A 26019-nucleotide genomic window follows, 5' to 3' on the forward strand; every position below is an offset into this window, starting at 1 on the left:
GCATAAGCCATCAACAGTCGCACGCCAACTGACGGGCATGAGAGCGCTGTCCGCGTTCCACGGTCGCGTGGATCCAGGGCGGATTCCGAAGGGTCAGTATCTTCAAAATATTGTAAAAGACCCCAGGGATACAAAAATTGGACGGAGCTACCTGCTGGCTCTGATCTCCGCAAGTAATCATCGTGCGATGCTTGACTATGGCAAAAGATTGCAGCCACAGGCTTTGTTCGCAGCCAGGGTCACTCAAGGATAGTGAGAGCTCCGTCCGACCTCTGTTTTCCAGGTAAGTCTTCACAGTACGAAGCAACAATCGCACATTGGCTAATTTTTCTTCTGATTTTCGAGCGTCTGGATCGTGATACGTCTCGATCAAGCCACCTGTCGAAGCGAGAACCTTCCGCCTGAATGGTTCTATGTCCTATAGCGACCGGTCAACGTAGGTGATTTCTCGAAACCACGGCGAAGGGTCGCCAGTGTGCAACTGTAGGAGGCTTTGCAACATGATCGTTTTTGGTGTGTCCAATGCATGCGCCACATAAACCAAGATGACCCGCGCTAGAGCTCGATCTTCTGGGGATGCCCGCCAAGTGATCCGGGAGTAAAGCTCTTCTAGATCGGGGGACAGCGCGTGTACTGCAGCTACCAGGTCATCGCCGGGGCTCAGATCGCCTTTCAAGAGCCGATTCACGATCTCGAGCGTTGCAAAACGTGCCCAGAGAAACACACCTCGTGACTGGGAGACTATCTCTTTTGCCAAATTGTGAGGCTGGTCCTGATTTGCCCAGTGTCTTTGTATGGCCGCATCATCAAACATTTGACGTGCGAACGTGTAAATGCCTGGCGCATTAACTTCGTGCATTTTCAAAGACAGCATCGTGGCAAACGCGTCAGGAAACGGTGCGTCAGGCCGACTAGCCAGGCACACCTTTGTGTTCAACTGTGCCATACCTTTGATGAAGGAGACAAGCCCCATCGGCTCACCAGCGTATTCGTCCAGGCCATCGAGAGTGATGAAGACGTGTCCTGGGCCGGCATGCAGGGTTTTGAGAAGGACTTCACAAAGATCTGCGAGTTCGAACTCCCCGGCACCAAAAGACCGCCCTTGCTGAGCTGCACGGAGCAGCGCCCCTAGTCGTGGCGCTTGATCAGAGGGGTGTGGAAGCCTGGAAAGCAGCTGCAGCAGCAGCGAGCGGACAAAGCCTGCGAAGTTATTCCCTAAGCCACCAGCAGCGCAAATGTCGAAAAAGTGGTAGATCCAAGTAGTCTGCTTGCCGAAAGTGTGCTGCAGAAGCTTTTCTGTGGTATCCGACTTGGCAATGTGATACATCAGAGTCGACTTGCCGCTGGCAGGTTTCCCGCTTATCCAGAACAAGGGTTCCTTATTCGCCAACCGTCTTGCGAACTCAGAACTCCAGACCCATTCAAAGGTGGCTTTGTCAGTCAGTAACTTGGCAAGCAGGTGTTGGCGCTGGATCCTGGCGCCAAAGTCAAGAGCTTCAGTCAATGCTGGCTCGGTAATCAGTTCTGCGGACGACAAGACGAAACGGCAACGAGGTCTTCGAGTGTTTGTGTGGGCTACGGACCTGCTATTAAACGTTCTTGCTCTTCCCGCTACGGTGCTGTGACTTGTGCCTGTAAAGGGCTCAAATGACCGGACAGGGCTGCCCGGAAGGAGACATATCCAGGATTCTGAACATTATCGAATTTGCACATATCCAAATGGTTGGCCATGATCATCGATGTCTGCTCGATGTCCCTTCAGTTGTAGAAGGCCGAAGTATCTGGGACTACCTTTTGACCGTCAGGGCAAGTAATACAAGTTTCACGTCTGCACCTACCTTGCCATCGAACTTCTTAAGATTCGTCAAGGGCTTGCCCTCCCTAAAGCTGTAGAGCTGGATTTTGTTCGCTGCCGGCATCTCTTTGCTAAGTTGATCATTGAAGTCGGCTGTGACGTTGCTTAACTTCTCGCCGTCGGGTTTAAGGCCCCGCAGTACCTCTTTGTACACGCTGGGAAACAGTGGTAGAGCCCCAACAAGATTGGCAAGCATCTCGCCATAAGCTGCGGCGTTCGCACCCTGGTGAGGCGTTCCGAAAAAAGAGTATGGCTTTGCATGAGAGTGACACATCCTTCATGGCAGGCTGATGCCCGTACTTACCGGACAGGATGATGGCGTCTTTGACGAGGATACCACCTAGGCTGTGCACGACAAAGATTATTGGCCTTCCCTTGCATTCCCGCCGAAAATCCGTGATAGGTTGAAGCAATTGCTGAGAGTGTTGGCTTATGTTCATTTGCACCGTCCGCCCTGTGTAAAAATGGCTTGGATGCGAATCGTAGCCATAAGTCAAGATCCGCAGGTTGCCAAAATCATCCGGGACAAGGTCGTAAGGCCAAAAACAACCCTGGCTCTGAGATTCGCTTTTGGGGGCTTCAAGCGGTCCTGATGGCCCAGGCGCAAAAGGCGTCTTGTCTTCCGCGCTTTTGGATGATTTCTTCGTCTTGAATCTGTTCATGGAAGTGTTCCACCTCGACCTCTCTTGTGCTGCACCCGCTGTTTCTTCAGTCGCAGATTTCTCAGCCTTGCCGTACTGCCATGTCTTTCGAGGGTGGCCACCCAGGCCATGCACAAAGATAACATCAGCAAGGGTGGCAGACCCTTGTTTTGGCTCCCAGAGGACCGTCACGCCATGCTCTTGAACCATGGGTATGTCTTTCGATGATTTCGGTCTCGGTGGTGTCTCTGTATGCAACGCTCCATCTCGACTCGGCTCGTCTACGGCTGCTGCATCTGCCATTGGAGACGGACAGCGCTCTTTGAGATTGATCACAGACAAAACATCCGCTATCTTCTGGTCGACAGAAAGCAGAAAGAGGCTGAGCGGCACGCTCTGAATAGGGCGCATGCTGCAATTTGCTCCTCCAGTCCCACGTGACTAGGAGGTGTTTCTGGTGTAACAATCCCTGTAACGCGCAGTCGCACAATCAGGCTGCAACCAGTTGGGGCTTTGAGAAAGACCTGCTCAGCCACCCGTCAAGCCTGTCATTGGGCAACCATAGGCGAGCGAGTGAATTCCTTTCTCTTTGCAACATAAAAGGAGGTTAAATCGACGAGGAGCTCACCTCGGCGCTCGCGCAACTCGCGTCGCTTTTAAACACCACTCATCGTCACAGGCATTTCGCTGATGGAGCCGGAGTCGTGGCAGAGTCGTGGCTCATCTCAATTCAGTACTCGATAGCAACAAAATAGCAACGGGAAGGAGAGACTCGATAGGGTAGGGAGTGTGTAGGTCCAGTCCTCTATTTCTCGAGGTGTCTCCTCCGTTGTCGGGTTCCGGGTCGTCCATACCTTACTGAATGGCTTTCCTCTCTTCACTGTGGATCAGCAATGTCCAATCCGATACAGACTTAAAGATTTTTCGAGACAATGGGCAATAAATTTTTACCTCTTTGTGCCAGGCTCTACTTACACCACATTTGCTTCAAGACCGGCGCTCCAAGACCTTCTTCTGAGGATCAACGGGCTCTTCGCAGAATCGACATGCGAGGCTCCGGGAAATCAATACAGCCGTACTTGCTCTGCGTGTCGTTCAATAGACCCATTGACTAGCCATATAATCATAACCATGGTGCACTTTGACGCCCTGTATCAAACGCGGCAGGGTCTGCCTCTCAAGCTCCCCCATTACACGTGCTTCTGTTCTTATCTCCCCTTATGTCTGCCTCTAATCGAGCGTCTCTCATATCAGACCGCGCGCGCAACCTCAGTGCGATGCTCAGCCAGGTGAAGTGACGAGTCCCCAAGCACCTCAAATCATCAGTCTCTCCACCTTGTTTTTCAATTCCCTGATCTGAGGCGTAAGGTCGCTACTCTCGTTCGTGGTGATACTGGCCGCAATCACAGCTCGGCTGACCCCACAAGCGCGACCAAGGGCCACTTTACTCGGTACGTAGACATACGGGACGTTCTTGTCCTCGGCGAGTAGGGGTAGATGAAGGAGGATGGCGAGCGGAGAGGTATCGGCTGCGAGGATAACGATCTCTGAAGTCCCGCGGTTTAGTGTCTTGGTGGCTATTGTCAGGGACGCGCAGTTAGCATTCACGTTTATCTTTCGCAGGGAGATGTTTTAAGAGGACAGAGGACATACCTTCATTGGCTCCCTTCTTCAGCTGGCGATAGTGACTGGCTTGTTGGACCAGGTCTAATGTCAATTGCGCGAGTTGCTCGTCGGCAATCGGCCATGCTGTGCGAAAATCAATAAAAGTACACCGAGGAAGAGGAGATGAATATGGCGGTCGCGTACCTGCGCTTTCGTTCATGGTGATGGTTTTGAGATTGGCTCACTCGGTGGATCACGGCCAGGATATTGCGGCGTGAATGTCTGAGAAGATGTAGATTGTAGATTGTAGAATATCTCAAGCGGTCCTGGAAAAAAAGTTATCGAGCAAGTCGGCGAGTCGGGACTTCTCGGCTTGGCGCCGTTTATCACGTGATAGAGATATTGCGATCCACAGGGCGGCATCAGCCTTGACCCAAAGGAGGATGAGCATGGTTGAGTCACTGAACTCTCTTGGCGTCGAGTTGAGATGCCACAATTTTTGCACCCCGCCGGCAACACCGTCTGAACTGCTTCATTTGCCATCACATCTCTCAACGACCTCGACGACTGCCGCTTCAACTTCACTGTTGATCCGCACAAGCTTCCTGAAAACTCGAAGTGACAACAACCTGAACGTACTTGGACATCATACTCCAGTGGAACCACCCTTCGAAAATAAAAAGCCAACCGCAATCATGGCTACCAACGGCGACCTCCCCTCAGACGACGAGTTTTCCCAGCCCGGGACTCCTCCCGGAGACGAGAATGATGTCGAAGAGATAGAAGAGACGAACCAACCTCCCAAATCCGCCCTGAAAAAGGGCACCTCAGCACCTATACCAGAACCTCAAGTCGCTCGTCCTCCTCTACCTGAACAACCCGATCCGAAAGACCTCGACATCTCCAAATTGACACCTCTTTCCCCCGAGATCATCGCAAGACAAGCCACAATAAATATTGGCACGATAGGCCACGTCGCTCACGGCAAGTCTACTGTGGTCAAAGCCATCTCCGGCGTGCAGACGGTCAGATTCAAGAACGAACTCGAGCGGAACATTACCATCAAGCTCGGGTACGCCAATGCCAAAATCTACAAGTGTGACAACCCCGAGTGTCCCCGGCCGACATGCTACAAGAGCTACAAGAGTGAAAAGGAGGTTGATCCCCCCTGCGAAAGAGAAGGATGTGGTGGCACATACCGACTGCTGCGACATGTCTCATTCGTCGATTGCCCAGGCCACGATATTCTGATGAGTACCATGTTGTCAGGAGCCGCAGTCATGGACGCCGCTCTGCTTCTGATTGCCGGCAATGAAACCTGCCCGCAGCCACAAACATCCGAACATCTTGCAGCCATTGAGATTATGAAGCTCAGCCACATCATCATTCTTCAGAACAAAGTCGACCTCATGCGGGAGGAAGGCGCACAACAACACTTCGAGTCCATTCTGAAATTCATCAAGGGTACCGTCGCTGACGGCTCGCCTATCATCCCCATCTCCGCACAACTGAAATACAACATCGACGCAATCAACGAATACCTCGTCACCAAGATCCCCGTCCCCATCCGAAATTTCCAGGCTGCACCACACATGATCGTCATTCGATCATTCGACGTAAACAAGCCTGGTGCCGAGATCGAAGACCTCAAGGGCGGTGTTGCAGGTGGTTCGATCTTGACCGGTGTACTGAAACTCGGCGACGAAATCGAAATCCGACCAGGTATCATCACCAAAGACGCCATGGGCCAGACAGTCTGCCGACCCATCATGTCTCGCGTGGTGAGCTTGTTCGCTGAACACAACGATCTCAAGTTCGCCGTTCCGGGTGGTCTCATTGGTGTGGGTACCCGCGTCGACCCGACACTCTGCAGAGCAGATCGTCTAGTCGGCCACGTCCTCGGCCTCAGGGGTAACTTGCCAGAAATCTACATGGAACTCGAGGTGAACTACTTCCTGCTCCGACGCCTGCTGGGCGTCAAAACTGCAGATGGCAAGCAGGCCAAGGTTGCGAAATTGGCCAAGAACGAAGTCCTCATGGTGAACATCGGCAGCACGGCAACGGGTGCGAAGGTTATGGGCGTCAAGGCCGATGCTGCGAAGCTGACGCTCACCAACCCTGCTTGTACGGCCATTGGCGAGAAGATTGCCCTGAGCCGAAGAATCGAGAAACATTGGCGTCTGATCGGGTGGGCAAATATCGTTGCTGGAAACACCATTGAGCCCGAGACTTCTTAGGGATGCGTCCGTCCGGTTTCTGGCGGGGTGTCGTGCTGCCAGGGTAGATGAAGGGAAGGTGGTGCAGGAAGGAGCCTTGGACGCGCCACCGGGGCAGCAGGTGAGAATATCTGACGTCGCACTGCTGCAGACAGAATAAAGGTGGGGAGCGGCATCTGAGACGACATGGCCATCTCGGACGACAGGCAATATCTACACGAGGCATAAGGTCATGTCGGTCCCTGGCCGGGCAGAGATAGGGAATTCGCAGGTCGAGCACTTGTTCGATTACAGGGCACCATGAGGAATTTCTCAGCGCTCTTGTCTGGGACTCTCGATTTTGCCTTCGGAACCTGGCATCTTGCAGACTTTCTGGTGTTCAAGGCGTTTGCGATACGCAACGCAAGCAAATGTACTCCAGGAGCGACGGGGCCGGAGTAGATTTAAGGCCTAGTTCGAAAAGAGAAGCAAGAAGTGAGTTCGACCAGGACGGGAGCCCGTTATGATGGAGGCTGCTTCCTTCTGACTTGATAAGGAACACTGGGCACTTGGTTCATTCTCGAGAAGTCGAGACTAGGCAGAACATCAAACCCCAGGGGCTACCTAGACATGACTTGACCTAGAGAAAAGCACAGATAAACATGAAATGAGACGGAAGATAGAGAAGCCATCATTCCAGACGTTGGTTTCAACATTTGGTCACATTAATGTGATATTAGGACACTCTCGTACAATATCCGTCCAATCTAACCGACTGTCATGCCGTGCAAATATCCCCAAGCTGATTGTCCGGCTTTTGTGATGTCTGATCCATTCCCACTTTAATCCATCCAAAATACTACCTGGTACTCATCCCATTGCCAGGTCCAGCCCAGCCCAGCCCATACTGGCCACCAGCCCTAGCCGACCCGGAAAAGTCGCGTCGTCCGCCACTGTCGCCCAAAGTTGAAAAGCTGACCTTCGTTTCTAAATGCTCTGTCCTTCATCTGTGCCCGCCTTGGAAGCTCGCATGACTTCACCGCTTGCGGAGCCTAATCGAGGGAATGTATCGTTCTAATATGCTGTTTCAATACATCGGAGCGCTTGAAGGCCCATGCACATTGCGGACAAGAGAAAGGTCTCCAAGGAAGATGTGCGCGGATGTGGTCAATCATGTGGTCCCGTCGGCTGGTGGAAGCGCGGCATCGGTCCCAGGCGCAGGTGAGATTGAGCGAATTCGTCCGGTCCGAACCAACGTGATCCTCCTTCACGTGCTTGTAGAGATCCTCGGGATAGAGTTGTTGCTCGCCGCATCCTTGCCACTTACAGAGCAGCATTTCCTTGGGAGGATTGGATATGGGTGTACGTCGATTGTTGTTCGATCCACTCTACAGATCATCATCCTCGTCGTCGTCGTCATCATCCTCTGAACCTTCATCGGAATCCACGCTCTTGTCACGAATACTAGGGTCAGGCTGTCCGAATGGGTTTCTGACAGCACTTCCATTGACTCGTGCCTGCGGCGTCTGCTTGTGCGCGTTGTTGTCAGATAGAGTTGAGTGGGCAGACGATGGTACGACCTTAGTACTCGCCGCAGGTTTGCCCTTGTCACCGTCGCTTTCACTTTCACTTTCACTCTCTGATTCGGACTCGCACTCATCATCGTCGGACGCATGCAGTGCCGACCGATTGAGTGCTGGTCTAGAAGACGCACGTGAGAGAGAAGTTGATGTTGTTCTTCCCGTACCATTGACTGCGTGATCTGCTTTGCGAAGTGCTGCACGTAGGTCTGTGAGGCTTTTCGCATTCGCAATCGTTGGTGCTGCGTCACGCACAGAAGTTAGAGCTGGTCTTGATTTGAATGGAGTTTGAGTCTCGTCCTTGGCTCCTACGTTGGATGCTGGTGCTCTCCCAGAGTTTGGATGTGCTTTTGTGGACGGCGCAGGCTTGGATGTTTTAGTGGTTGTACTTGATGCTGAGGTCGCTGATCTTGGTTGCGCAGTGTGGGCAAGCTGACTTCCTGGAGGTGGCTTTCTGGAGGCGGTTTTTGCTGCAGGTGTAATCGGGGCAACAACCGTATCCGACTTTCTTGATTGGGAGGAACCGGCCACTGATGTCTCATGGTTCGATGTTGCAGACTTAGGCGGCTTTGGCTTCTCACGCTCTAAAGCAACCTCGCCGGCCGTCTTGTTTGTCGTGTCAACCGAACAAGACTTTGCCGTGGCTTCTGGAGGAAGAATTTTGCTGCCGTTTCCCTTCGCAGACGCTGTGCTGATATTTGGCGGCCGGCTTGTGCTCTCCCTCCGCGGGACACCAGCTGATTTCTTTTTCTGCTCTTCCGCTTGCTTTTTGGCTTCAGCTTGTTTTCGCTTCTTTTCAGCTTCATATTGCTCCTTTGTCATGCCTTCGCGGCTTTTCATGATCATGATCTCCTCTTCAGTCAATCCGATCGCAACGGAAGGACTTTTCCTTGGGTCAGAAGATCTGTCTGCGCTCAATGACTTCGCATGGTCTTGCTCGATCGATGATTGCTTGTTTAGCCTGGCTGGGCCAGAGCCCCAGTGTGGAAGCAATTGTGGGGGTGGGTTTGACCGTGCAGTATCCTCTCCCGTGTGATTCACGACGATGTCCGGGGTTGCTGCCTTTGTCAGGGCATTTTGACCAACTTCTGAAGTCTTTTTGTCCTCATGCGCCTTCCGCTGCCGAGGCGTAGTCTCCGAAGACGCCCCTGTCTTTTTGCTTCTCGGAGCTGACTTCTTTGCCAGGGTTTTGGCCTGTATCTCCGCTGGCTTTGAGTGAATCGGCGCCGGTTCTCTAAACTTCTGTGCCGACTCTTGCAGGGACTGAACAAGCTGCTCCCCAGGACTGTCCAAACTTGGCGTTCTCCGAGCATGGCGAGGCTGTTTGCCAGCTTTGGTGGCTGTGTGGGCAGGTTTTGCCGTAGCTACTTTGCTGGACGGCTGGTTCCGCTTCTTCTTGTCCGACTTTTCGGAGACATCATCGCTGACAACACTGTTATCACCAGACAGAGACGACCTGTTGGCCCGATTGTTAGCCCGACCGCGTCTCTTCGGCGGATTCTGGTCATTGTCTGCTCCCGTCTTCTTCGCCGGGCTTTTAGCTTCGTTGTGGACGAAATGGCTTGAAGCGTGGATCTTCCTCTTTGGTGTCCCTTTGGGTTCAGCAGTATCCCGGACAGGCTTTGCAGTGACGGGGCTCGAGACCTGATTTTCTTTGTCGGCATCTCCATAGTCGGGTGCTGCTGGAACAGCTGCGGCCACGTCACCGTTGGTCGGCGCGTCTTCATGGATGTCATGCTCCGAGACCTCTAGCATGCGCGGGTCCTTTGTTGAGATAGCCTCCGTCTCTGGGATGTCATAAGATGGGCTTCCGTTATTCTCGAATATCGACTCGTTATCGAGAGCGTCAAGCGCTTCCTGAGTGCTTAACCGACGTTCAGCCTCATCGTCGTCAACATCTGTAGAACCCAGGCGTTCAATTTTGGACAAACGGTCGTTTGACCTTGATGGGCCAAGTCGTGTCTGTCTCGAGCGAGGCGACATTTGGGAATCGTCGATATCCGATGCAGGGAAGTCGTAGATATTAGGTCGCTTGAATTTGCTCGCCGAGGTAGATTGCTGAGCAGAAGAATTGCTCCGCGATTGTAGTCTGGATGAGCTCGATCGTCTCACGGGAACGTCTGTTGGAGGCGTCATTGGTGTTTGAGACTGCACTGGCGGCGGCCTGAACGGCTCCTGCAGCGAATGCAAGGCGCCGTTCTGTTGAGGCCCTAAGCTGGCTCGTTGATTGACTGAGTCGCGTCGCCCGCCATAAACCAGCTGGAAGTTGTGAGGCTGTCCGGGCAGCTCTTCTAGTTCATCGAGCGTTGTCGACGGGATATTTTGGATGTGCCTCGGCTGCTCGGGCGACTCAATCTTCGGGTGCGTAATTGAAACATGGTCATGTCCATCATCCGTACTCTGTGTGTTCTGGACAAGCTCGGGAGACCCATCTCGTTCAATAGACGAAATCAGGGTCTCCTCTCGCTGTGTTTCTGGTATTTCGATTTGTCTCGGTCTCTTTGTCCCATTCGCGACCACAGGATCATCCTCGGTGGGCAAGGAGCGCTTGCCGAGTGAAGAAGCAATTCCTGGGAAAGTAGGCACGGGCGGTCGAGAAGACTTCTGAAGTTGCCCTTGATATCGAGGGTTGTCCAGCTGACTGCCTATTGCAATAGACCCTTCTCTTATGGCTCGACCCTGCTCAAGTATGACCTTTATCGTAGCTTTCTGATCAGCTCCATCTCTTGCAGCTTTGCCTTCATCAACGAGGAGATCTGAGACGTATAGTTGAGGATCTAGGTCGCAATCATCCTCGTCGTCCTTGAGATATTTGATCGTAGGCAAGTCGCTGCAGTTGAGTCAGTAGGAAAGACAGATGCACCTTTGGACTCAGGAACTCACTGCTGGTAACAGCTCTTGTACGCTCTCTGCACCTCGAGGGCCAACGCACCAATCTGCCATCGGTGTGGCTCTCGGACGATGACCAGCAATCGCTTCTCACCTTTGATCGGACCGTGGGCTGGTCTTTCCACATTTTGCAAGTAATCATCCTCGGAAATGACTCTAACTGCCACTCGTAGCTTGACCATCATGACAGCATGGGGGAAAGACGGCAAATGCGCGAAGGATTTGAGACGCGTCAGGTAAATGAGGGAAAAAAGTTTCGCGATGATCCACGGCGATGCGGCCTGGAAAATGCGGAGAAGATGCAGCGGCTCATGGATGCATGTGGATGCCTAAACAACCACCATGCCTACATCTTCAATAGTAGTACGAGGTATTGAAGGAGGAGTAGAAGACGAGGACACGATCTGGTAAGATCTTGGAAGGGAGAATTACTGCAGAATCTGTGGAGTTGATATCTGCACTCGCTTCACCTCATACTCACCACTCTACAATTTAATTTACTCTGCGACGACTCCCGCCAAGTCCAAACTATCCCATTCACTTCCATCCGCGAGACCAGAAAGGGAGGGTGAGGGCCGGAGCTGACTGCTTGCAGAGCCGGAGTCTTTGCTGACTCCCAGAATCATCACCCGGGGGAATAGAACTTCTTGTAGCATTTCCCGCACGTTCATCTAGCTAATCGAGATATTGATGATCTTGATATCCTCCTCAGGCTTCTCCTTCCGCACCTTGGTGTTCTCAATCTGATGAATCACATCCAGCCCCTGGTACGCCCGGCCGAAAATAGTATGCTTTTTATCCAGCCAAGGCGTCTTTTCCGTAGTGATAAAGAACTGCGATCCGTTGCTATTCGGCCCTGCATTCGCCATACTCACAGTGTACGGCTTGTCGTGCTTCAAGTCGGAAAACTCATCCTCGAACTCCTTGCCCCATATACTCTCCCCTCCGGTGCCATCGCCAAGTGGATCCCCACCTTGAATCATGAATTTCCTGATTACCCTGTGAAAGATGGTGTTGTTGTAGTATCCGTTCCTGGCGTGCGTCACAAAGTTCTCCACAGCTTTCGGTGCTTTGTCCGGGAACAGTCGGATATGAATGTCGCCATAAGTGGTATGGAGCACGGCAGAAGTGCCTGTTTGAGCCTGCTTCGTTTCCTTCTTCTTGCCTCCAACGACTCGAGGCTTTTCGTTCTGAACATCGCGCGTCGACTTGGTGACTTCTTCCTCATTCGCGAACATGTAGAACCGGACTTTGCCATAGCCCGTGGCGAACAACATAGGGTCCCGTTGTTCTGCTTCGTCCAGTAGAGGATTTGCACTGGCAGCCATTGAGACCGTGACTATGTCCTTTTTCTGCGGAGCACCTTGGTACAAGGCTACGTTGAGCGCTCGGAACGGTTCATCCCTGCCATAGGCCTTCATCACCCGATTCGTGAGCGTATTGACGACCTTGATACCTAGCAATGACCCGTAGGCGATAAAGTGCCCAGACTCGTCAAAGACAACGTTGATTCTTGATCTGACAATCGGGTTGTCCAAGTCCCGCTCAACAGCCAGTCTCCGTCCAAATTCCACCTCCTCGAGCTTTTGTAGCGCCGTACCAGCCTGTTGCATGGCCGTTATTGTCTCGATAGACTCGTCGTATGAACGGTATAGCTTGCCCGTAGCAAAGTCGAACACCCTGACTTTTCGGTCAGGAAACGAATACGTGGCAAATTGACGACCTGATGGCGATATCGTAATCGAGCAAGGGGTGGACTTGGCCTTCTTGAAATCGAACAGGTTTGTTGTCGACTTCATTTTGAACACACTGTCAGGCTTTTCGTAGTTGTCTCCCGGTTGCCAATACTCGATCATGCCACCTGAGTCGGCCGAGACCACGCAGTCGAACGCCGAATTGTACGCCATAGCAACGACAGGCGCGCGGTGCAACGAAGACATAGTCCGCATCGGCGTCTGAGAGTCACCACGGCCGTCGTAGATATGAATTTCTTTGCCAACACCTACTGCTAGTACTGGCGTCTGCGCTCTCCGATGAACCCAGCAAATACAAGTCGCCGGTTGCTCCAAATTGAGGATTGATAACAGGTCGAAAGTGATGACATCAAAAATCTTGATGGTCTTATCATCCTCATCGCCAGCTGTCGCGAAGAAAGCGCCATCCACACTGACAGTAGAGCTGACGATCCGGCTCTCATGTGCACGATACTCCTTGGCGAACTCAATGCCGGTTGCAATCTTCTTCCAGAACTTGACGACTCCATCAATTGAGGTGGTTATGACAAAGTCAGCAGGTGACGGAGCGATGGTTACGGTGGAGACCTGGTCCTTGTGCATTAACGACTTGGAGTATCTCAGGCCCTTTGGCAAAGCTGCCACATACAGGGACTCATAGGGAAGCTTGCGTTTCTTTTTCGGCGGAACTGAGGAAGGCAAAGCTGGCCCAAAGTCATCGTCAGAAGAATCACTCTCTTCTGCCCCATCGGTAGACCGTGATCGCTTTCTGGAGGGCTCAGCAGACATGGCTACGAATGAGGGCACTTTCGTTTGAGACCTTTGATCGACGTTGGTCAAGACTCACGGCAAGGCTGACTGACGCTGGGAAGGAAAAGCGAAAGAGGGTGCTCAAGCAAAAAGAAGCACGCTAATCTATAAACGGATTAGTCTAATTAGAGTCTTGGCAGTCACAGCCTTGCCGACCACAGCCTTGTCCGTGTGGCCCGTTTATTGGTGTATTCCCGAGCTCCTGCATTCAGGAATAGAACTCGTGCCAACTGCTGTTCTCGCGAAGGCATCATGTTCTTTTTCAATCGGCCTAGGAAGCTGCCGAGGTGTGTATTTCGATATGGCAAGAGCACGGTATGCCAAGGTCGTCGCCGGAGAAGTAACTTTTATCAGGTCATTCCTTCGCTTTGCTTTTTGGAACTCACCATCTCTCGATAGAAAATCCTCGAAACGGCGCTAATCTGCATCGTTCCTTCCCTAGGACGTCGGTAACTTTTGCATGAATCGAACTGTTCTTACGAGAACGATGTATTATCAGGTCCATCTTGGCCAAAGAATGGAGTACTAAAGGAACATCATATCCTAGTCCAGCAGATACCCTGCATTATTGACGCAACGGCGAACAATGCGCTACCGGGACCCTTTGAGCATCAATGACTTCAGGCCGACGATTCCCGATCAAGTGGATAGGGATGTCCAATGTCCAAATACTGCAACACTGGGGTGACTGGCAACACGTGGACTGTGCCAATATCAAAAGAAATTCCATCGCGCCCCCCGAAGCTCTGCTCCCTGGCCTAGTCATCATACCACCCAACGAGTCCTCATGCACTTGGGTGGCACCGAGGGACGCCCGGCATCAAGAGCGCATCTCGATCAGACTGGAACCATATGCCAAGCCCACGTGCTCATATATACAGTGCTCATTGGTGCCATGGGGAGACACACAACAGCCTTTTTATACCAAGACCTGGATGTGGAATCTGCCCTTGTGGATGGCCACATTGACACTGGCATGACTGGTTGGCGAAGCTGCTTGATTGGTCTCGCCAACGCTCCTACTCACGACGAGCTCCAATGGTTTCTATAACTATAGTACGCCGTGTTCGTGCCGAGTCGAGCATACTTTCGATCCGTGACACTGGCGTTACGTTAGCTGGTAACTGTACGAGACGGATCTTGTCTTGACCTGAAGTCCGGAGTCCACTACTAGTATTACTCGTCGCGAAAGGTACTTGCTTTTTGTCAGTTAAGTACGCGTACTGTGGTACTATATTCATGGACGAAATCTCCGCCAAGTCCAGATCTCACTGCCAATCCCATGGATTGTCCAACGAGCCTGTCAACTGGATCACTTGGCAAGATGTCAAGCTTCGAAGGGTGCAATGAAGCTCGCCGTGTCGGCAACGTGCAGGCATTTGTCACATTGATTGGCCAATTGTGCCAGGGCTGCCAGGTGGAAAATTCAGATTGAATGCAAGGATCGAGCATCCAAGAACTTGGCGGAGGTCTTGGCCCGGCGGAAAAGTCTTGGCCGTTTTCTTGGTATGAAGCTACCTCCGCTGATTGCCTGTTAGACGAAAGAAAGGCTGAACGTGTCGATGTGACTGTGGAACCAGACAAGCCTCGAGTATGGGTGGTGTCGCCGAGCAGGTGGCCATTTTGATATCACCAGGCTGAAAAAGGTTAAGCAGCCGATCTTCTTCTTTTACATATATTGAGCTTTCACTTCCCCTGTTCACAGACCTTTCCTTCCAGAACAACATCAGAACTTGTTCCACGTCCCAGCCATCGACCCAGAGTCTCGAAATTAAAGGTCTCTCACCATGGCTCCTGCCGCTACAGCAAAATATGATTGGATCCTAGCCATCACCACCATCGCCTTTGTCTTCAGTGCCTTCGGTAATGGAGCCAACGATGTCGCCAATTCCTACGCAACCTCGGTTGCAGCACGGACCCTCACCATGCCGCAAGTCGGTTTCTTGTCCATGATCACCGAGTTCGTCGGTGCCGTCGGTCTCGGAGCTCGTGTCACAAGCACGATCAAAAATGGAATCATCAGCATTGATCGGTTCGAGGATCGTCCAGGTGCATTGATGTTGGCAATGGGCTGCGCCGAAGTTGGAAGCGCAACCTGGTTGATGGTTGCAACAGGCCTAGGTTTCCCCGTGTCTACAACCCAGACTGGTAAGTCAAAGCACCTCTTCTCGAGAGATCCTGCGGTCTGATCAAAAATAGTTGTCGGAGCCTTGATTGGTGTCGGATTTGCTTCTCAAGCCAGTATCAAATGGGCCTGGCAGAGTGGAAGTGTTTCTCAAGTCGCAGCCTCGTGGGGTATTGCGCCTCTCATCTCAGCAGGCTTTTCCGCACTCGTCTTCGGCATCGTCAAGTACAGCGTACTTGAACGAAAGGATTCGTTCAAGTGGGCCATGCGCCTCATCCCGTTCTACTTCGCAACCACCGCAGCCATCCTGGCTCTCTTCATCGTGGTCGAGGCGCCCACTGCTCCATCCTTGGAAGAATTTGGAGCCGGCAAGGCCGTCGGTATTGTCCTTGGGGTGTGGGCAGGCGTCTTATTGATCGCCTATATCTTCTTCATGCCCTACTTCGAGCGCCGCCTCATCAAACAAGATCCCCGCGTCAAGTTCTACCACATTCCATTGGGTCCTCTTCTCCGCAAGGACAACGCTCCGCTTTACTTTCCCGGAAAGCCGGACGGCAAGTACGTAATCGACTACTACGAGGACCCCTATGCGGATGAATCCTCAATGGATTCCATCACAGAAGCTAAGAAGGAACCTGCCAACGGCAACGAGGTGCCCATGGGAAGCGACAACTCCGCCTTGGAGAAGGGTTCAAACTCAAGTGCAGTGCCAGGAGTTGTCGCCCGCAAGCGACTCCCTACCCCTGAAGAGCGATTCTTGCATCCTGTCAAACACCTGAAATCAACCAACCCCCAGCGCTTGATGGGCTACCTCAAATACGGACTCTTGCAAGGAGTGACTCGCGACTGCGTCACCCATGACTCTGCAAAACTGCGAGATATCCATGCCAAGGCAGCAAAGTACGACGTCCGAGTCGAGCACTTGTGGACGTACTGCCAAGTCGCATCGGCCATGCTGATGTCCATCGCGCACGGTAGCAACGATGTGGCCAACGCCGTTGGACCATGGGCCGCCACATACCAAACATTCAGGGCTGGTGAGGTTGCCACAAGATCTCCCACTCCAGTCTGGTTCTTGGTCATCGCCGGTTTCCTGCTGGGTGCCGGCTTCTGGTTCTACGGATACCATATCATTCGTGCCCTAGGCAACAAGATCACCCAGATGTCGCCGACTCGAGGTTTCAGCGTCGAGCTCGGTGCTGCCATCACTGTCCTGCTTGCGTCTCGCCTTGGGCTTCCCGTCAGTACTACACAGTGTCTGACCGGTTCGACGATGGGTGTTGCACTCATGAACTACGACCTTGGTGCAGTGAACTGGAGACAACTGGTATTCATCTTCTGTGGATGGGTTCTGACTCTGCCTAGTGCCGGTCTTATTTCTGGCCTGTTGTGCGTCATGGCACTCAACGCGCCTCACTTCTAAGGACGATTTGAGATTCTTGTGGGACAAAGCGCTTACTCATGCTTGTGCATTCAAAGCTTGGTGGCTTCATCTTGTGGTTATTCCGAGCATTGTATTGACTTGAAGGAAAGACCTCTTCAAGCCAACCCCTCGAGATACATGCCTTGTGGATGGAAGAGGGTTGATCGTGCAGCGTTTATGAGTTGATACCATCCCCATGATGGGGGTATAGATGTATAAATTGCCTCGACATGTTTACGAGTAGATTTTAATTTTTGTTGATATCCTTGTCAATATTCCTTTTCCCAAGTCTCCAAGAGTTGAAGTCTTGACGTAGTAGGCGTTCTTCGAGGCATCGGCATCCGTAGTTTCTGTCCTACATAAATCCACTTCAACGGTGTTGAGACGCTGTTCACGCCTTTCAAGGATCGTTGCAGACCAAGGACAACCTTCTTACACCTGTCCAAGGGTTTCTTCTTGTACGGTCAATGCTTGTGTCGGCAGAGTGCGTCTACACCCACCGAAGGTATTTTCTCTCATGGACAAGGATCGTGCTGGAGGAGCATGTCCAAACCTAGTCAAGGCATCTTACGCCTCTTCACATGGCAAAACCGCCTAGTTCTCCTGTCAACATTATTTAGAAGGCGTGGACGGCATGTATGTGCAGGCGCCCATGGACGAGAGACAAGACAAGACAAGCAGCCTTGACTGCACAAGAAAACTTGCATCTCACCTAGAGAAGAGATAGAGTACTAGTAAGGTAAGTGATGTTTAAATTGCGATTATAGTCATTCTATCCTCAAGCAATAATACTCGTATTCGTAGTATCCCATTAATAAAGAGTGTCGTGGTCCCCAGATGGTTTGCATCGCATTCATAAGGAGTGTCGTAGCCCCTAAGTCGTTTGCAGGCTGGCATAGGCATTAATATCAAATTAACATCACGTAGTCTGTTGTTCATTATGCTTCTTTTCTTTCTTTTGCGGCACTCGGGTTCTTCATTAATCCAGACGTACTGTAGCCGCGCCCAGCGTTGCCGAACCATCACCACCAGCACCTTGCACCGCACTGCCAAACACGTTGTAATACTGGCGGAAGAAATGACAATTCTTATCAATCACACCCGCGTTGATCGGCGTGTTCAGGACACCTCCAGTGCCTAGGTCGGCCACTCTTGGTACGCCGTCCCATCCAGGGCCAGAGAGCGGATTGCGCGCGAACGTTGCCCATGCGGTCTGCAGATACTGGCTCAGCGCCTTCTCGTCGTCGGTAGCGTTGACACGGGGATACGTGCCCCAGACAATGGGTATCTCGGACGAATGGTACGCGCCGGCGCCCGGGAAGATCTGCGTGTTGGCGAACGTCGCGTTGAAGTAGTACCGCCATGTCGGGTAGCCGGCAGCGCGCGAGTCGTTGGCCAGAATGCCGGCGGGGCAAGTGAAGCTGAAGTCTGTCGTGATGGCGGCCAGTTGTGCTGCAGGGGCCAAGGGATACGCGGCCAGAATGCTCTGAATCAGAGCAGTTTGATTGCCCAAGACGGAGGCTAGGTATGCGGCTGAGTTGCTTTGTCCGACGGTGAAGAGCGAGCCTTCGTTTGCGTTGGTCCCGGTCAAGATCGGGACTGCGGCAATGCTCTTGTTTAGGCGCGCTGCCTCCGGATAGCGTAGAAGCGTGACATTGTCAGACACTGGACGGAACGCCAATGCGAGGTGCTCGATGGTGGACTTGATGACAGAAGCGTTTGCAGCCCGTAGACATGTCAAGTTTGAATACGGATGAGTCTGGGTGCAGTTCAATACTGCGGCCAGTGTGAGCCAAGAGGTAGGCGCGTTCGTCGGGTTGATGTAGAACGAATTCTGACCGGACTCCATGATCGCTGCGCGGAAAGGAGGGTTCTTTGGTAGGCTCGTCACAAGTGCGTCCACACTGACCCGGGAGGATCAGTAAAACAGAGAATTCTAAGCAGAGTATAAAACCATACCTTGCAGCACCAGCGCTCTCGCCAAAAATGGTCACCTTCTTGGGGTCACCACCGAATGCAGCAATGTTCCTTTGAATCCAGTCCAGCGCAAAACCTTTAGACGAGCGTCAGGTACAGATCAGCATCATCTCGGGCCTTTTCAAAACGTACGTTGATCCCAAAATCCTAGATTTCGTCTCGCAAGAGGTAGCTCTGGAGAGTTTGGAAAGCCGAAGACTTGATGAGCATAGGTCAGTTTAGGACAATATAGCGCAGTGGCTGCGAGTACTTACCGTTCGTCCGGTAGTTGAATGCGACAACAATGACATCTTGGTTGGCCGCAAAAGATGACCCATCATAGTACGTGGCAGAGTTTGATCCAAACTGCAAGTTACCCCCCTACAAGAGAGGAGTCAGCTAACCTTCTCAGCTCCAGGGTGCCGAAATGCGTACATAGATCCAAGCCATGACGGTCTTGTTTTTCCCCGGTGTCGCAGGGGCGTAGACGTTCAGATTGAGGCAATCCTCACTCTCGCCAGCCGGAGGAGGCGGAGTGTTAAACCACGCCATTGTTGCGTTTCGAGACAACTCCGGATAGTTGAATTGCTGTATGCATGCAGGGCCATATTTTGTGGCATGGTATGGCGATTTCCATGGCGTGGGCCTGACGGCTGGTGCAAAACGTGTCGGGGATGCTGCGAACGGGATACCCAGATATTTGTCGACCGCGACCGTAGCACCCGCAAGCCGGGTCGTCGTTCCAACCACAGCACCGGAGTCTATCGTGACCGTTGGAGCGGCCGAACTGGCTGCGCTGGCAGGAGCAGCATCAGCCACAATGAAGAAGGCGACACTTGCCAATATAAGATGCAGCAACGTATTCATCGTAGCTCGAAAAGGAAGGGAAACGAGAGACTCGCAGCGGCGGTACGGTCATCCTCGGACCTTATGGGTCTTATTGAAGACCGACTTCTTCTTCTCCCGCAAAGTTCTCTGTCCTTAGCCCATGCGTCATTTCGCGGTCGCGACTCAAAAATGCACCATCTCGCACCATCTCGAGCAACTTCCTCAACTGCGGGGAAGGCCGGTTAGAACGGTCTGTGTCGATGACTGCAAGATCCGGAGCTTGAGCACAAAAGGTTGTAGACAATAATCTGCCGAGGCTGCGTAGGACGAAGGGTGGTACTGAGACCATGAACACTGGAGACCATGCTCCTCAAGAGGAAATGTGACAGGCGACTAGACAGGGGATAGCCTTAGGGATCGATTTCATTCGTGGAGACTCTGTGATCGACAACGCGGAAGTCTGAAGTCTGGGGTAGACCAGTCATGCGCGAGCTGAATACCTTGAAGCCGAGGCCGGACGACTCACCCGAAAGAGCAAGGCGTTGCATTGCTCGAAGACTGGTGGATGTACCCTTATGATAGCCAACTGGCCAATTGATTGCTTGGGTTCCTGATGTAAATCAAAGCTGCCTCGGTCGTTTTCGGCTCACTTATTGCAATTCTGGAGTTTATGCAATTGACATGTGGTCCTCAGTACCTCTGACGCAGGAACGAGGACAGTGATGCTTGCTCCAATGCTCCGGATAAGGAAGGCTGAATGATAGCGGCCTGGGTAGCATTCCGAGGAGCTCAAAGGTGTCATTGCGCATCCACTTCAAGCATCTCCCATAATTTCCCTCTTCTCGTGAGCAGGTCTTGATAAGCGCCTTCCTCAGCAACGCTTCCATTTTCCAATACTACCACATGATCGGCGAAGCTCATCATCTCCTCTGCATGGGTCACAACAACCACAGTCAACTTCCCTTCCTTTGTTCGGATCAGATTGATAATACTGTCTCTGATGACGCCCGCACTCTCATGGTCCAAAGCACTCGTGGCTTTGTCCAGGATGAGTATCTTGGGATCCCGGATCAGAGCTCTGGCAACAACGATCCGTTGTCCTTGTCCACCGGAAACCCCTAATCCGCCTTCTCCGACAATGGTTGCATAGCCCTGTGGCAAAGACTGAATGAACTCGTGAATGCCTGCCGCTCGCGCTGCGGACTCGATGCAAGCCGCAGATACAAGAGAAGTGCCGGTCTGCAAGCCATATGTAATGTTCTCACGGACGGTAGCCGGGAAAAGCACAGGTGTCTGTGGCACGATTGCAATCAGGGATCGCAGCGTGAAGATATCCAATGTCCGAATGTCACGACCCGATAGCGTCAACGTGGGAGGGCCACCCAGGTCGCTAGAAAGTGGAATTGATAACTCATCAGCTGCCGGAGGGTACAGACCCAAGATTAGGGAAGTGATCGTAGATTTGCCAGATCCAGACAGGCCCACTATCGCAGTACATTTTCCAGAGGGTATGGTGAGGTTCAACTGTAGGAGAGCAGGCGTCTCCGGGCGGGTTGGATAGAAGAATGTCTGGTTTATGAAATGAATTGGCCCAGAAAGTGTATTTGGATCGTCCCTGTCGAGCTTCACTTTCCCACCATTTTCATGTGAAATAACCGACATCTTCGCAAGCCCTAGAAGTCGAGTCGCGTTGTCCATAGCAGAGCTGACCTGGGGGATGTAAGCCACAATGCCACTCGCACTGGCGGTACAGAACAACAGGAGAGCGAATACTGTCAATATGTCCCTAACCGACCATTCTCCGCCTCTGGCCAGATGCCTGCCGTACCAGAAGATCATTGGAGTGAACAGGGTGATCGCTGACTCCGATAGCCCAAAACAAAGTCCGCTGTATATGGCACGACGAGTGCCAATGGAGAATGCGGCCCTGACGGCCCTGGAATACTTCCCGTGGAAGTAAGACTCGAGTGTCAGTGCTCGAATAGTCCTGATATCGGAGAAAGTCTCAACGAAGACTCCACTGATCTCGGCCCTGGCCGAATTTGTTCGTGATGTCCATCGCGATGACACCACATCAAATGTTTTCGTCACTGCGTAAAGGAAAGGCGCCGCTGCAAGGCTCACCAGAGTCATTTTCCAACAGGTAGCGAAAGACCACACCATCCCCACTGTCATCATTGCGACCACAACCAGGACTTGTGCGGCGAAATGGTCGACCAGAATCCTCACCTCTTCGGCGTTGCGATCTAACGAAGAAACGAGGACAGAAGGTCTATTTCTTTCTCGGTCAAACCAACCCTTTGGCTGCTGAAGAATGCGTCTCGCCGCATCTGCGCGGAGCGTATTCACCCAGACTTGACTTACAGACTCGAGGAGATATTGCATGAGGAAACAAGCAAGACCATCGGCGATTGCAACCCCAAGGACTGCCAGCGAGTAAGTGATTGCCTCCTTGTGGTATCCAGAAGCTAGGGAGAAAGTGCCGAAGAGTTGGACAAGAGCATAAGAGAATGCAGGTGGTGATCCTGCGTGAATCAGCGCTGCGAGAAACCCGAAGGCAAGCTTGGCTCGTTTAGCTGTGTTCAATACTGGCCACAGAGTTGCTAATATCCTTGGGACAGAGAGTTGGGCGGATCGTTCGTCGGTTTTAAGAGCTTCATTGTTGTCACCGGGTCTCGATCCCAATGTTCGGTCCTGGAGTTCGACCATTAACGGGGGGATAGGCAGCGGCTTTTTGTCAAGCGAGACCGCTGGGTCAATTGTTGGAGTTATTGGCTTCTGGTCTTGAATGTCGTGAAAATCGAGCGGAGAACTCTGAAGATGGTCGGCAAAAGGCTGACTCGACTTCAATTGATACATGGCTCGAGCACGACTTAGTGATTGTCGCTTGAGATTTTGCAGCGCGGCTGCTGTGCCGAGGGAAAGTCCTCTCATCAGCCGACCACCAATATTGCTTAGGTCCGGCTGAAGAGCAGGTGGTAGCATGAGATCCAGCTTCGATGTTGGGGCCATTTTGACCCCTTTAGATTCGATTTTGGGAAAGCTTGGTGACAAGGCCAGCCCGCCGCAATCCGAATCTCCCAGTATGGCTCCATCAGTGAAACGCTGGGTTCGAAAGGCTTGCATGTGTGCATTGTCACGGAGTCCGGGTGGAGATGCCTTGGATTGCGTATTGCTTGTTGAGTGTTTGATCGTGCTAAACCGTCCTCGGCGTATTATCCGACCTGCATCCATCATATATACCATGTCTTCCTCACGGATCTGAGTCATGTCGTGGGTAATGATGATAGTGGTCCTGCCACGTCGCCACGTCCGGACCGCTTCCATGACAGCGCTCCTGTTCTGGGCATCAAGGGCGCTTGTCGCTTCGTCGAGAACAAGAATCGGAGTATCCCTAAGGCGAGCACGAGCGAGAGCGACACGCTGCGTTTGGCCACCTGATAACGCAGAGCCACTTACACCCACCGTGGTGTAAACACCGTCTGGGAGCTCAGCTACTAGTTGTTCCAAAGCAGCCAATTTGAGACATGGATCAGTCTGGCGATGCGTGATTCGACCCGGATCTTGACTTCCTAGCGCGATATTTGTAAAGATTGTTTCGTTGAAAAGTGTGCAATTTTGCTGGACCAAAGTGACGTTATTCCTAAGCCAGGTCGTGTCAATGTCCAAGATATCATTGCCGTCAATGGTGACCGTGCCACTTCTAGCAGAATAGAATCGCATCAGCAGATTTCCAACTGTGCTCTTTCCTGAACCAGATTTCCCGACAACAAAAGTTGTCTGCCTGGCAGGAAATGCGAAACAACAATCTCGTAGGACAAGCTTCTCCGGCCTGGATGGGTAGGCAAAGGATACCTTCGCGGAGTCAGCAGTCTGCACTTCACCAACCGTGGAGACCTACCCCTTGCATCTCTATCTCACCCTCACAAAACTGCGGCGACAGGCCGTTCACTTTCAATGTCTGTCTCTTTGCTTTGCTGATGTGCTTCAACACCGCTAGAAGAGACCGTGCTGCCGTCTGACCCTCCACAAGCAGGAAACTTTGTGGGAGTATGTCCTCGAATGACTTTGCTGCTATGAGACAAGCCCAAAATGTCGTCACGACGTCTCCAGCGTCGGTCTTTCCAGCATGGACTTGTGTCCCACCGTACCAGAACCCTGTGATCGATGATGAGCAAGCTTTCAACAGCGGTCGGCGCATACTTGCCCTGGACGAAGATGACAGTACTTGCAAACCGGACGAAGCCACTTTGCAACGCTCTGAATATCGACGACTTCAGGGAGAGTTGAGCTGCTTCTTCGATTGCTAAGGCGTATTTTCGGGTTTCTTGGTCTTGAGTATTGAAACACTTGACGAGTACAATATTAGTAATGAAGTTGTTTGCAGATCTCATTGCTTGGTTCAATTTGTCGTTGTGACCACTGATATACCTGTGTCCGTGGCGGGAAATGAAGGAAATTCCGACAACGATGACTGGCACGATGGAGAGGACCACCAGAGTCAATTTCCAATTCGTACGAAAGGCGAGCACCAGGGCGGCCAGAGCTTGGACAAGAGCTAGAATTGAAAGTCCTAGTGGTTGCGAAGTGGCCAGCTGCACTTCTTGTATCTGTCTGGTGCCGTCAGAGCTGAAGAGAACAAGAAAATCCCACCCTACGTGTGCATCGTAGCAAGCAATGCTGCCATACCCGTGGTTTGTGCGTCGAACCATTCAATGTCCCGACTCAACAATGACTCGAAAAGCACCTTGCGGATACAATGTGCTTGCATTTCGCCGAAGGTAAGCCAGATTATGAAGACGCCACCCTTGAGCAGTAACGTGGAGGTTCCTATGCCTAACAAGGCATAGATGCTTCTTGATGTTCTGTCAACGAAAGTTGATTCATCAATGTCTCCAGACGCATAGCTTGAGAAGGCATTGAAGAACTTGCCGAAGAAGATGGCCATAGCTGGCTGCAAAAGGCCTGCCGCTGCCGACAGGAGTAATCCAGCAGCGAAGACTGGCAGGTGCGATGCTTTTGTGAAAGCAAAGATGCTCTCCTTGGAGTGAGCATCGCTGCCTTGCACTTGTCGAGACTCGGTTTCGTCATTGTGTGCATCTGTATCGTCATCTATCGTGGGATTGAAAAGGCGCACATTCATCTGGGCAATTCGAAAGAAGCGCGGAAATTCTGCAACAATAAACAAGAAAGATAGTCCAATCTCTGATCAGTCTGCATTGTTCTCAGTTGAGTATTTTGTGATCCGACATTGCGGATGGTAATGGTCATTGCGCCAAGGCCGAAGAGGCAGCTTGATATTGTTCTCCAGGAATGCTGCTCCGCCATCAACATGCGTTCAAAATCCGGACGGTTCCATGTCGCCTGCAGAATCGCCTCTGGCCCAGTCTTAGATGCCGGTGATACGTATCTGGTGGGCTGAACACTTCCTCACGTCGTCGTCTGTCAGTCAGTCCTGGGTTCACCTAGGCTTTATCGAGAAGAGGGAAGCTCTCGTGCAGTCTCTTTAAAGCACCAGGTCCTCCAGACGGCTGTGCCTATTGTTTGAGAGGTTGGTATCTGCTCGCTTCGGTCAGGACTTCTTGCCGGCTTCTTTCTGGGCACTCTCGTAGATCCAGTCGTTTAGTCCCGCACGATTTCTGGCAATCTCGATGGCATAAAACTGCATCCGGATGACAAAGATGGTCTCCTTCTCTCCATACTCCATCTTGGGACTTTTTCTGAGCATAGTGCCGAAATTGTAGTCGTCGATTTTGTTCTCGCCCTTTTCATAAGCCATCGCAAACTTGCGCCACTTCTCCTTGCCCTCTTTGCTCTTCATTTTATCCTCATCAATCTCCTCGGCCGGATCGAAGTCGGGAAACTCACTTTTGAAGTGCTCCAGAATTTGATCGTCCAGTCTCGTAAGCCGAAGTTTTGAACCAGGCAGCTTCTCGAGGATATTCCAGTAGACTGTCATCTGCTGGACAGCCTTCACGGCAAACTGCTTCTCCATGTCCTCGTAGTTAGGAGCATTTTCAGGGTCTATGTAATTGCTTAGAGACATATTGGATGACAGCTCGATGGCAGGCTCAGATTATGAAAATTTGTGTTGTGAGTCGGTCCTGAACTCCTCTTCGCTTTGAAACAGACTGGAGGGACAGGGTGAGGGACACGGAACGGTCGTGAAAGTGATGATTTCTGACTTGCTTGGATGAGAAAATGAAGATGCCCGCGAAGTCGTGTATGAAAACGCTATGACAGTGTCGACGATCTCCAGGAAAATCAAAGGCCCCGAAGAGGCTTGGCAGTCCTACGTCAATGTCACGTGTTAAGGGATACCTTTCACGTGCACATTCCCGTCGACATTTCTCTATCATTTGGTCGCCTGTGGTACCTG

At 52.0% G+C, this 26019-nt stretch overlaps 10 protein-coding genes across 11 annotated transcripts; 2 read left to right on the forward strand and 8 right to left on the reverse strand.

The window, feature by feature from the left end:
* Position 1: 1 nt before the first annotated feature.
* PV05_01785 lies at positions 2-3494 on the reverse strand. 2 transcript variants are annotated; one of them, XM_013466824.1, is made up of 4 exons: positions 3472-3494; positions 3351-3371; positions 1839-3215; positions 2-1791 (listed from the first exon to the last, which is right to left on the reverse strand). In XM_013466824.1, the coding sequence occupies exon 3, from the start codon at positions 2905-2907 to the stop codon at positions 1981-1983; it is 927 nt and encodes a 308-aa protein (XP_013322278.1). In that variant the 5' UTR covers positions 2908-3215; positions 3351-3371; positions 3472-3494; the 3' UTR covers positions 2-1791; positions 1839-1980. The 2 variants fall into 2 exon arrangements, with proteins under 2 accessions (XP_013322278.1, XP_013322279.1); XM_013466825.1 differs by lacking the exon at positions 3472-3494 and adding an exon at positions 3448-3471 and having other exon boundaries at positions 1839-3371.
* PV05_01786 (ribonucleoprotein-associated protein) lies at positions 3417-4397 on the reverse strand. The gene is made up of 3 exons (XM_013466826.1): positions 4306-4397; positions 4150-4245; positions 3417-4073 (listed from the first exon to the last, which is right to left on the reverse strand). Exons 1-3 carry the CDS (start codon positions 4319-4321, stop codon positions 3811-3813), a joined length of 375 nt encoding a protein of 124 aa, XP_013322280.1. The 5' UTR covers positions 4322-4397; the 3' UTR covers positions 3417-3810.
* Positions 4398-4617: 220 nt separating this feature from the next.
* On the forward strand, positions 4618-7056 carry PV05_01787 (eukaryotic translation initiation factor 2 subunit gamma). The gene has a single exon (XM_013466827.1). It carries the CDS (start codon positions 4797-4799, stop codon positions 6336-6338), a length of 1542 nt encoding a protein of 513 aa, XP_013322281.1. The 5' UTR covers positions 4618-4796; the 3' UTR covers positions 6339-7056.
* PV05_01788 (uncharacterized protein) lies at positions 6940-11167 on the reverse strand. The gene is made up of 2 exons (XM_013466828.1): positions 10760-11167; positions 6940-10706 (listed from the first exon to the last, which is right to left on the reverse strand). Exons 1-2 carry the CDS (start codon positions 10948-10950, stop codon positions 7685-7687), a joined length of 3213 nt encoding a protein of 1070 aa, XP_013322282.1. The 5' UTR covers positions 10951-11167; the 3' UTR covers positions 6940-7684.
* Positions 11168-11397: 230 nt separating this feature from the next.
* On the reverse strand, positions 11398-13346 carry PV05_01789 (uncharacterized protein). Its single transcript, XM_013466829.1, has one exon. The coding sequence runs from the start codon at positions 13285-13287 to the stop codon at positions 11437-11439; it is 1851 nt and encodes a 616-aa protein (XP_013322283.1). The 5' UTR covers positions 13288-13346; the 3' UTR covers positions 11398-11436.
* Positions 13347-15062: 1716 nt separating this feature from the next.
* On the forward strand, positions 15063-17056 carry PV05_01790 (uncharacterized protein). The gene is made up of 2 exons (XM_013466830.1): positions 15063-15456; positions 15508-17056. The coding sequence occupies exons 1-2, from the start codon at positions 15096-15098 to the stop codon at positions 16854-16856; spliced, it is 1710 nt and encodes a 569-aa protein (XP_013322284.1). The 5' UTR covers positions 15063-15095; the 3' UTR covers positions 16857-17056.
* Positions 17057-17835: 779 nt separating this feature from the next.
* On the reverse strand, positions 17836-19679 carry PV05_01791 (uncharacterized protein; the record flags this gene model as incomplete). Its single annotated transcript, XM_013466831.1, has 5 exons — positions 17836-18760; positions 18816-18909; positions 18966-19031; positions 19088-19193; positions 19248-19679. The coding sequence occupies 5 exons, from the start codon at positions 19677-19679 to the stop codon at positions 17836-17838; spliced, it is 1623 nt and encodes a 540-aa protein (XP_013322285.1).
* A 759-nt stretch (positions 19680-20438) lies between these two features.
* Positions 20439-23841, reverse strand: PV05_01792 (uncharacterized protein; the record flags this gene model as incomplete). The annotated part of the gene is made up of 2 exons (XM_013466832.1): positions 20439-23495; positions 23542-23841. 2 exons carry the CDS (start codon positions 23839-23841, stop codon positions 20439-20441), a joined length of 3357 nt encoding a protein of 1118 aa, XP_013322286.1.
* A 453-nt stretch (positions 23842-24294) lies between these two features.
* Positions 24295-24783, reverse strand: PV05_01793 (uncharacterized protein; the record flags this gene model as incomplete). Its single annotated transcript, XM_013466833.1, has 1 exon — positions 24295-24783. One exon carries the CDS (start codon positions 24781-24783, stop codon positions 24295-24297), a length of 489 nt encoding a protein of 162 aa, XP_013322287.1.
* Positions 24784-25212: 429 nt separating this feature from the next.
* PV05_01794 (uncharacterized protein) lies at positions 25213-25686 on the reverse strand (the record flags this gene model as incomplete). The annotated part of the gene is made up of 1 exon (XM_013466834.1): positions 25213-25686. One exon carries the CDS (start codon positions 25684-25686, stop codon positions 25213-25215), a length of 474 nt encoding a protein of 157 aa, XP_013322288.1.
* Between the last annotated feature and the right edge of the window lie 333 nt (positions 25687-26019).

This window comes from Exophiala xenobiotica (assembly GCF_000835505.1).
Source record: "Exophiala xenobiotica strain CBS 118157 unplaced genomic scaffold supercont1.1, whole genome shotgun sequence".
NCBI classification, from domain to species: Eukaryota; Fungi; Ascomycota; class Eurotiomycetes; order Chaetothyriales; family Herpotrichiellaceae; genus Exophiala; species Exophiala xenobiotica.

Coding starts and splice junctions, on each gene's coding strand:
- PV05_01788 (XM_013466828.1), bottom strand. CDS start 10,950: ATGATGGTCAAGCTACGAGTGGCAGTTAGAGTCATTTCCGAGGATGAT. Junction 10,707..10,759: donor TACAAGAGCTGTTACCAGCA/GTGAGTTCCTGA, acceptor ACTCAACTGCAG/CGACTTGCCTACGATCAAAT.
- PV05_01787 (XM_013466827.1), top strand. CDS start 4,797: ATGGCTACCAACGGCGACCTCCCCTCAGACGACGAGTTTTCCCAGCCC.
- PV05_01785 (XM_013466824.1), bottom strand. CDS start 2,907: ATGCGCCCTATTCAGAGCGTGCCGCTCAGCCTCTTTCTGCTTTCTGTC.
- PV05_01786 (XM_013466826.1), bottom strand. Junction 4,074..4,149: donor GAAGAAGGGAGCCAATGAAG/GTATGTCCTCTG, acceptor CCCTGACAATAG/CCACCAAGACACTAAACCGC.
- PV05_01789 (XM_013466829.1), bottom strand. CDS start 13,287: ATGTCTGCTGAGCCCTCCAGAAAGCGATCACGGTCTACCGATGGGGCA.
- PV05_01790 (XM_013466830.1), top strand. CDS start 15,096: ATGGCTCCTGCCGCTACAGCAAAATATGATTGGATCCTAGCCATCACC. Junction 15,457..15,507: donor CGTGTCTACAACCCAGACTG/GTAAGTCAAAGC, acceptor GATCAAAAATAG/TTGTCGGAGCCTTGATTGGT.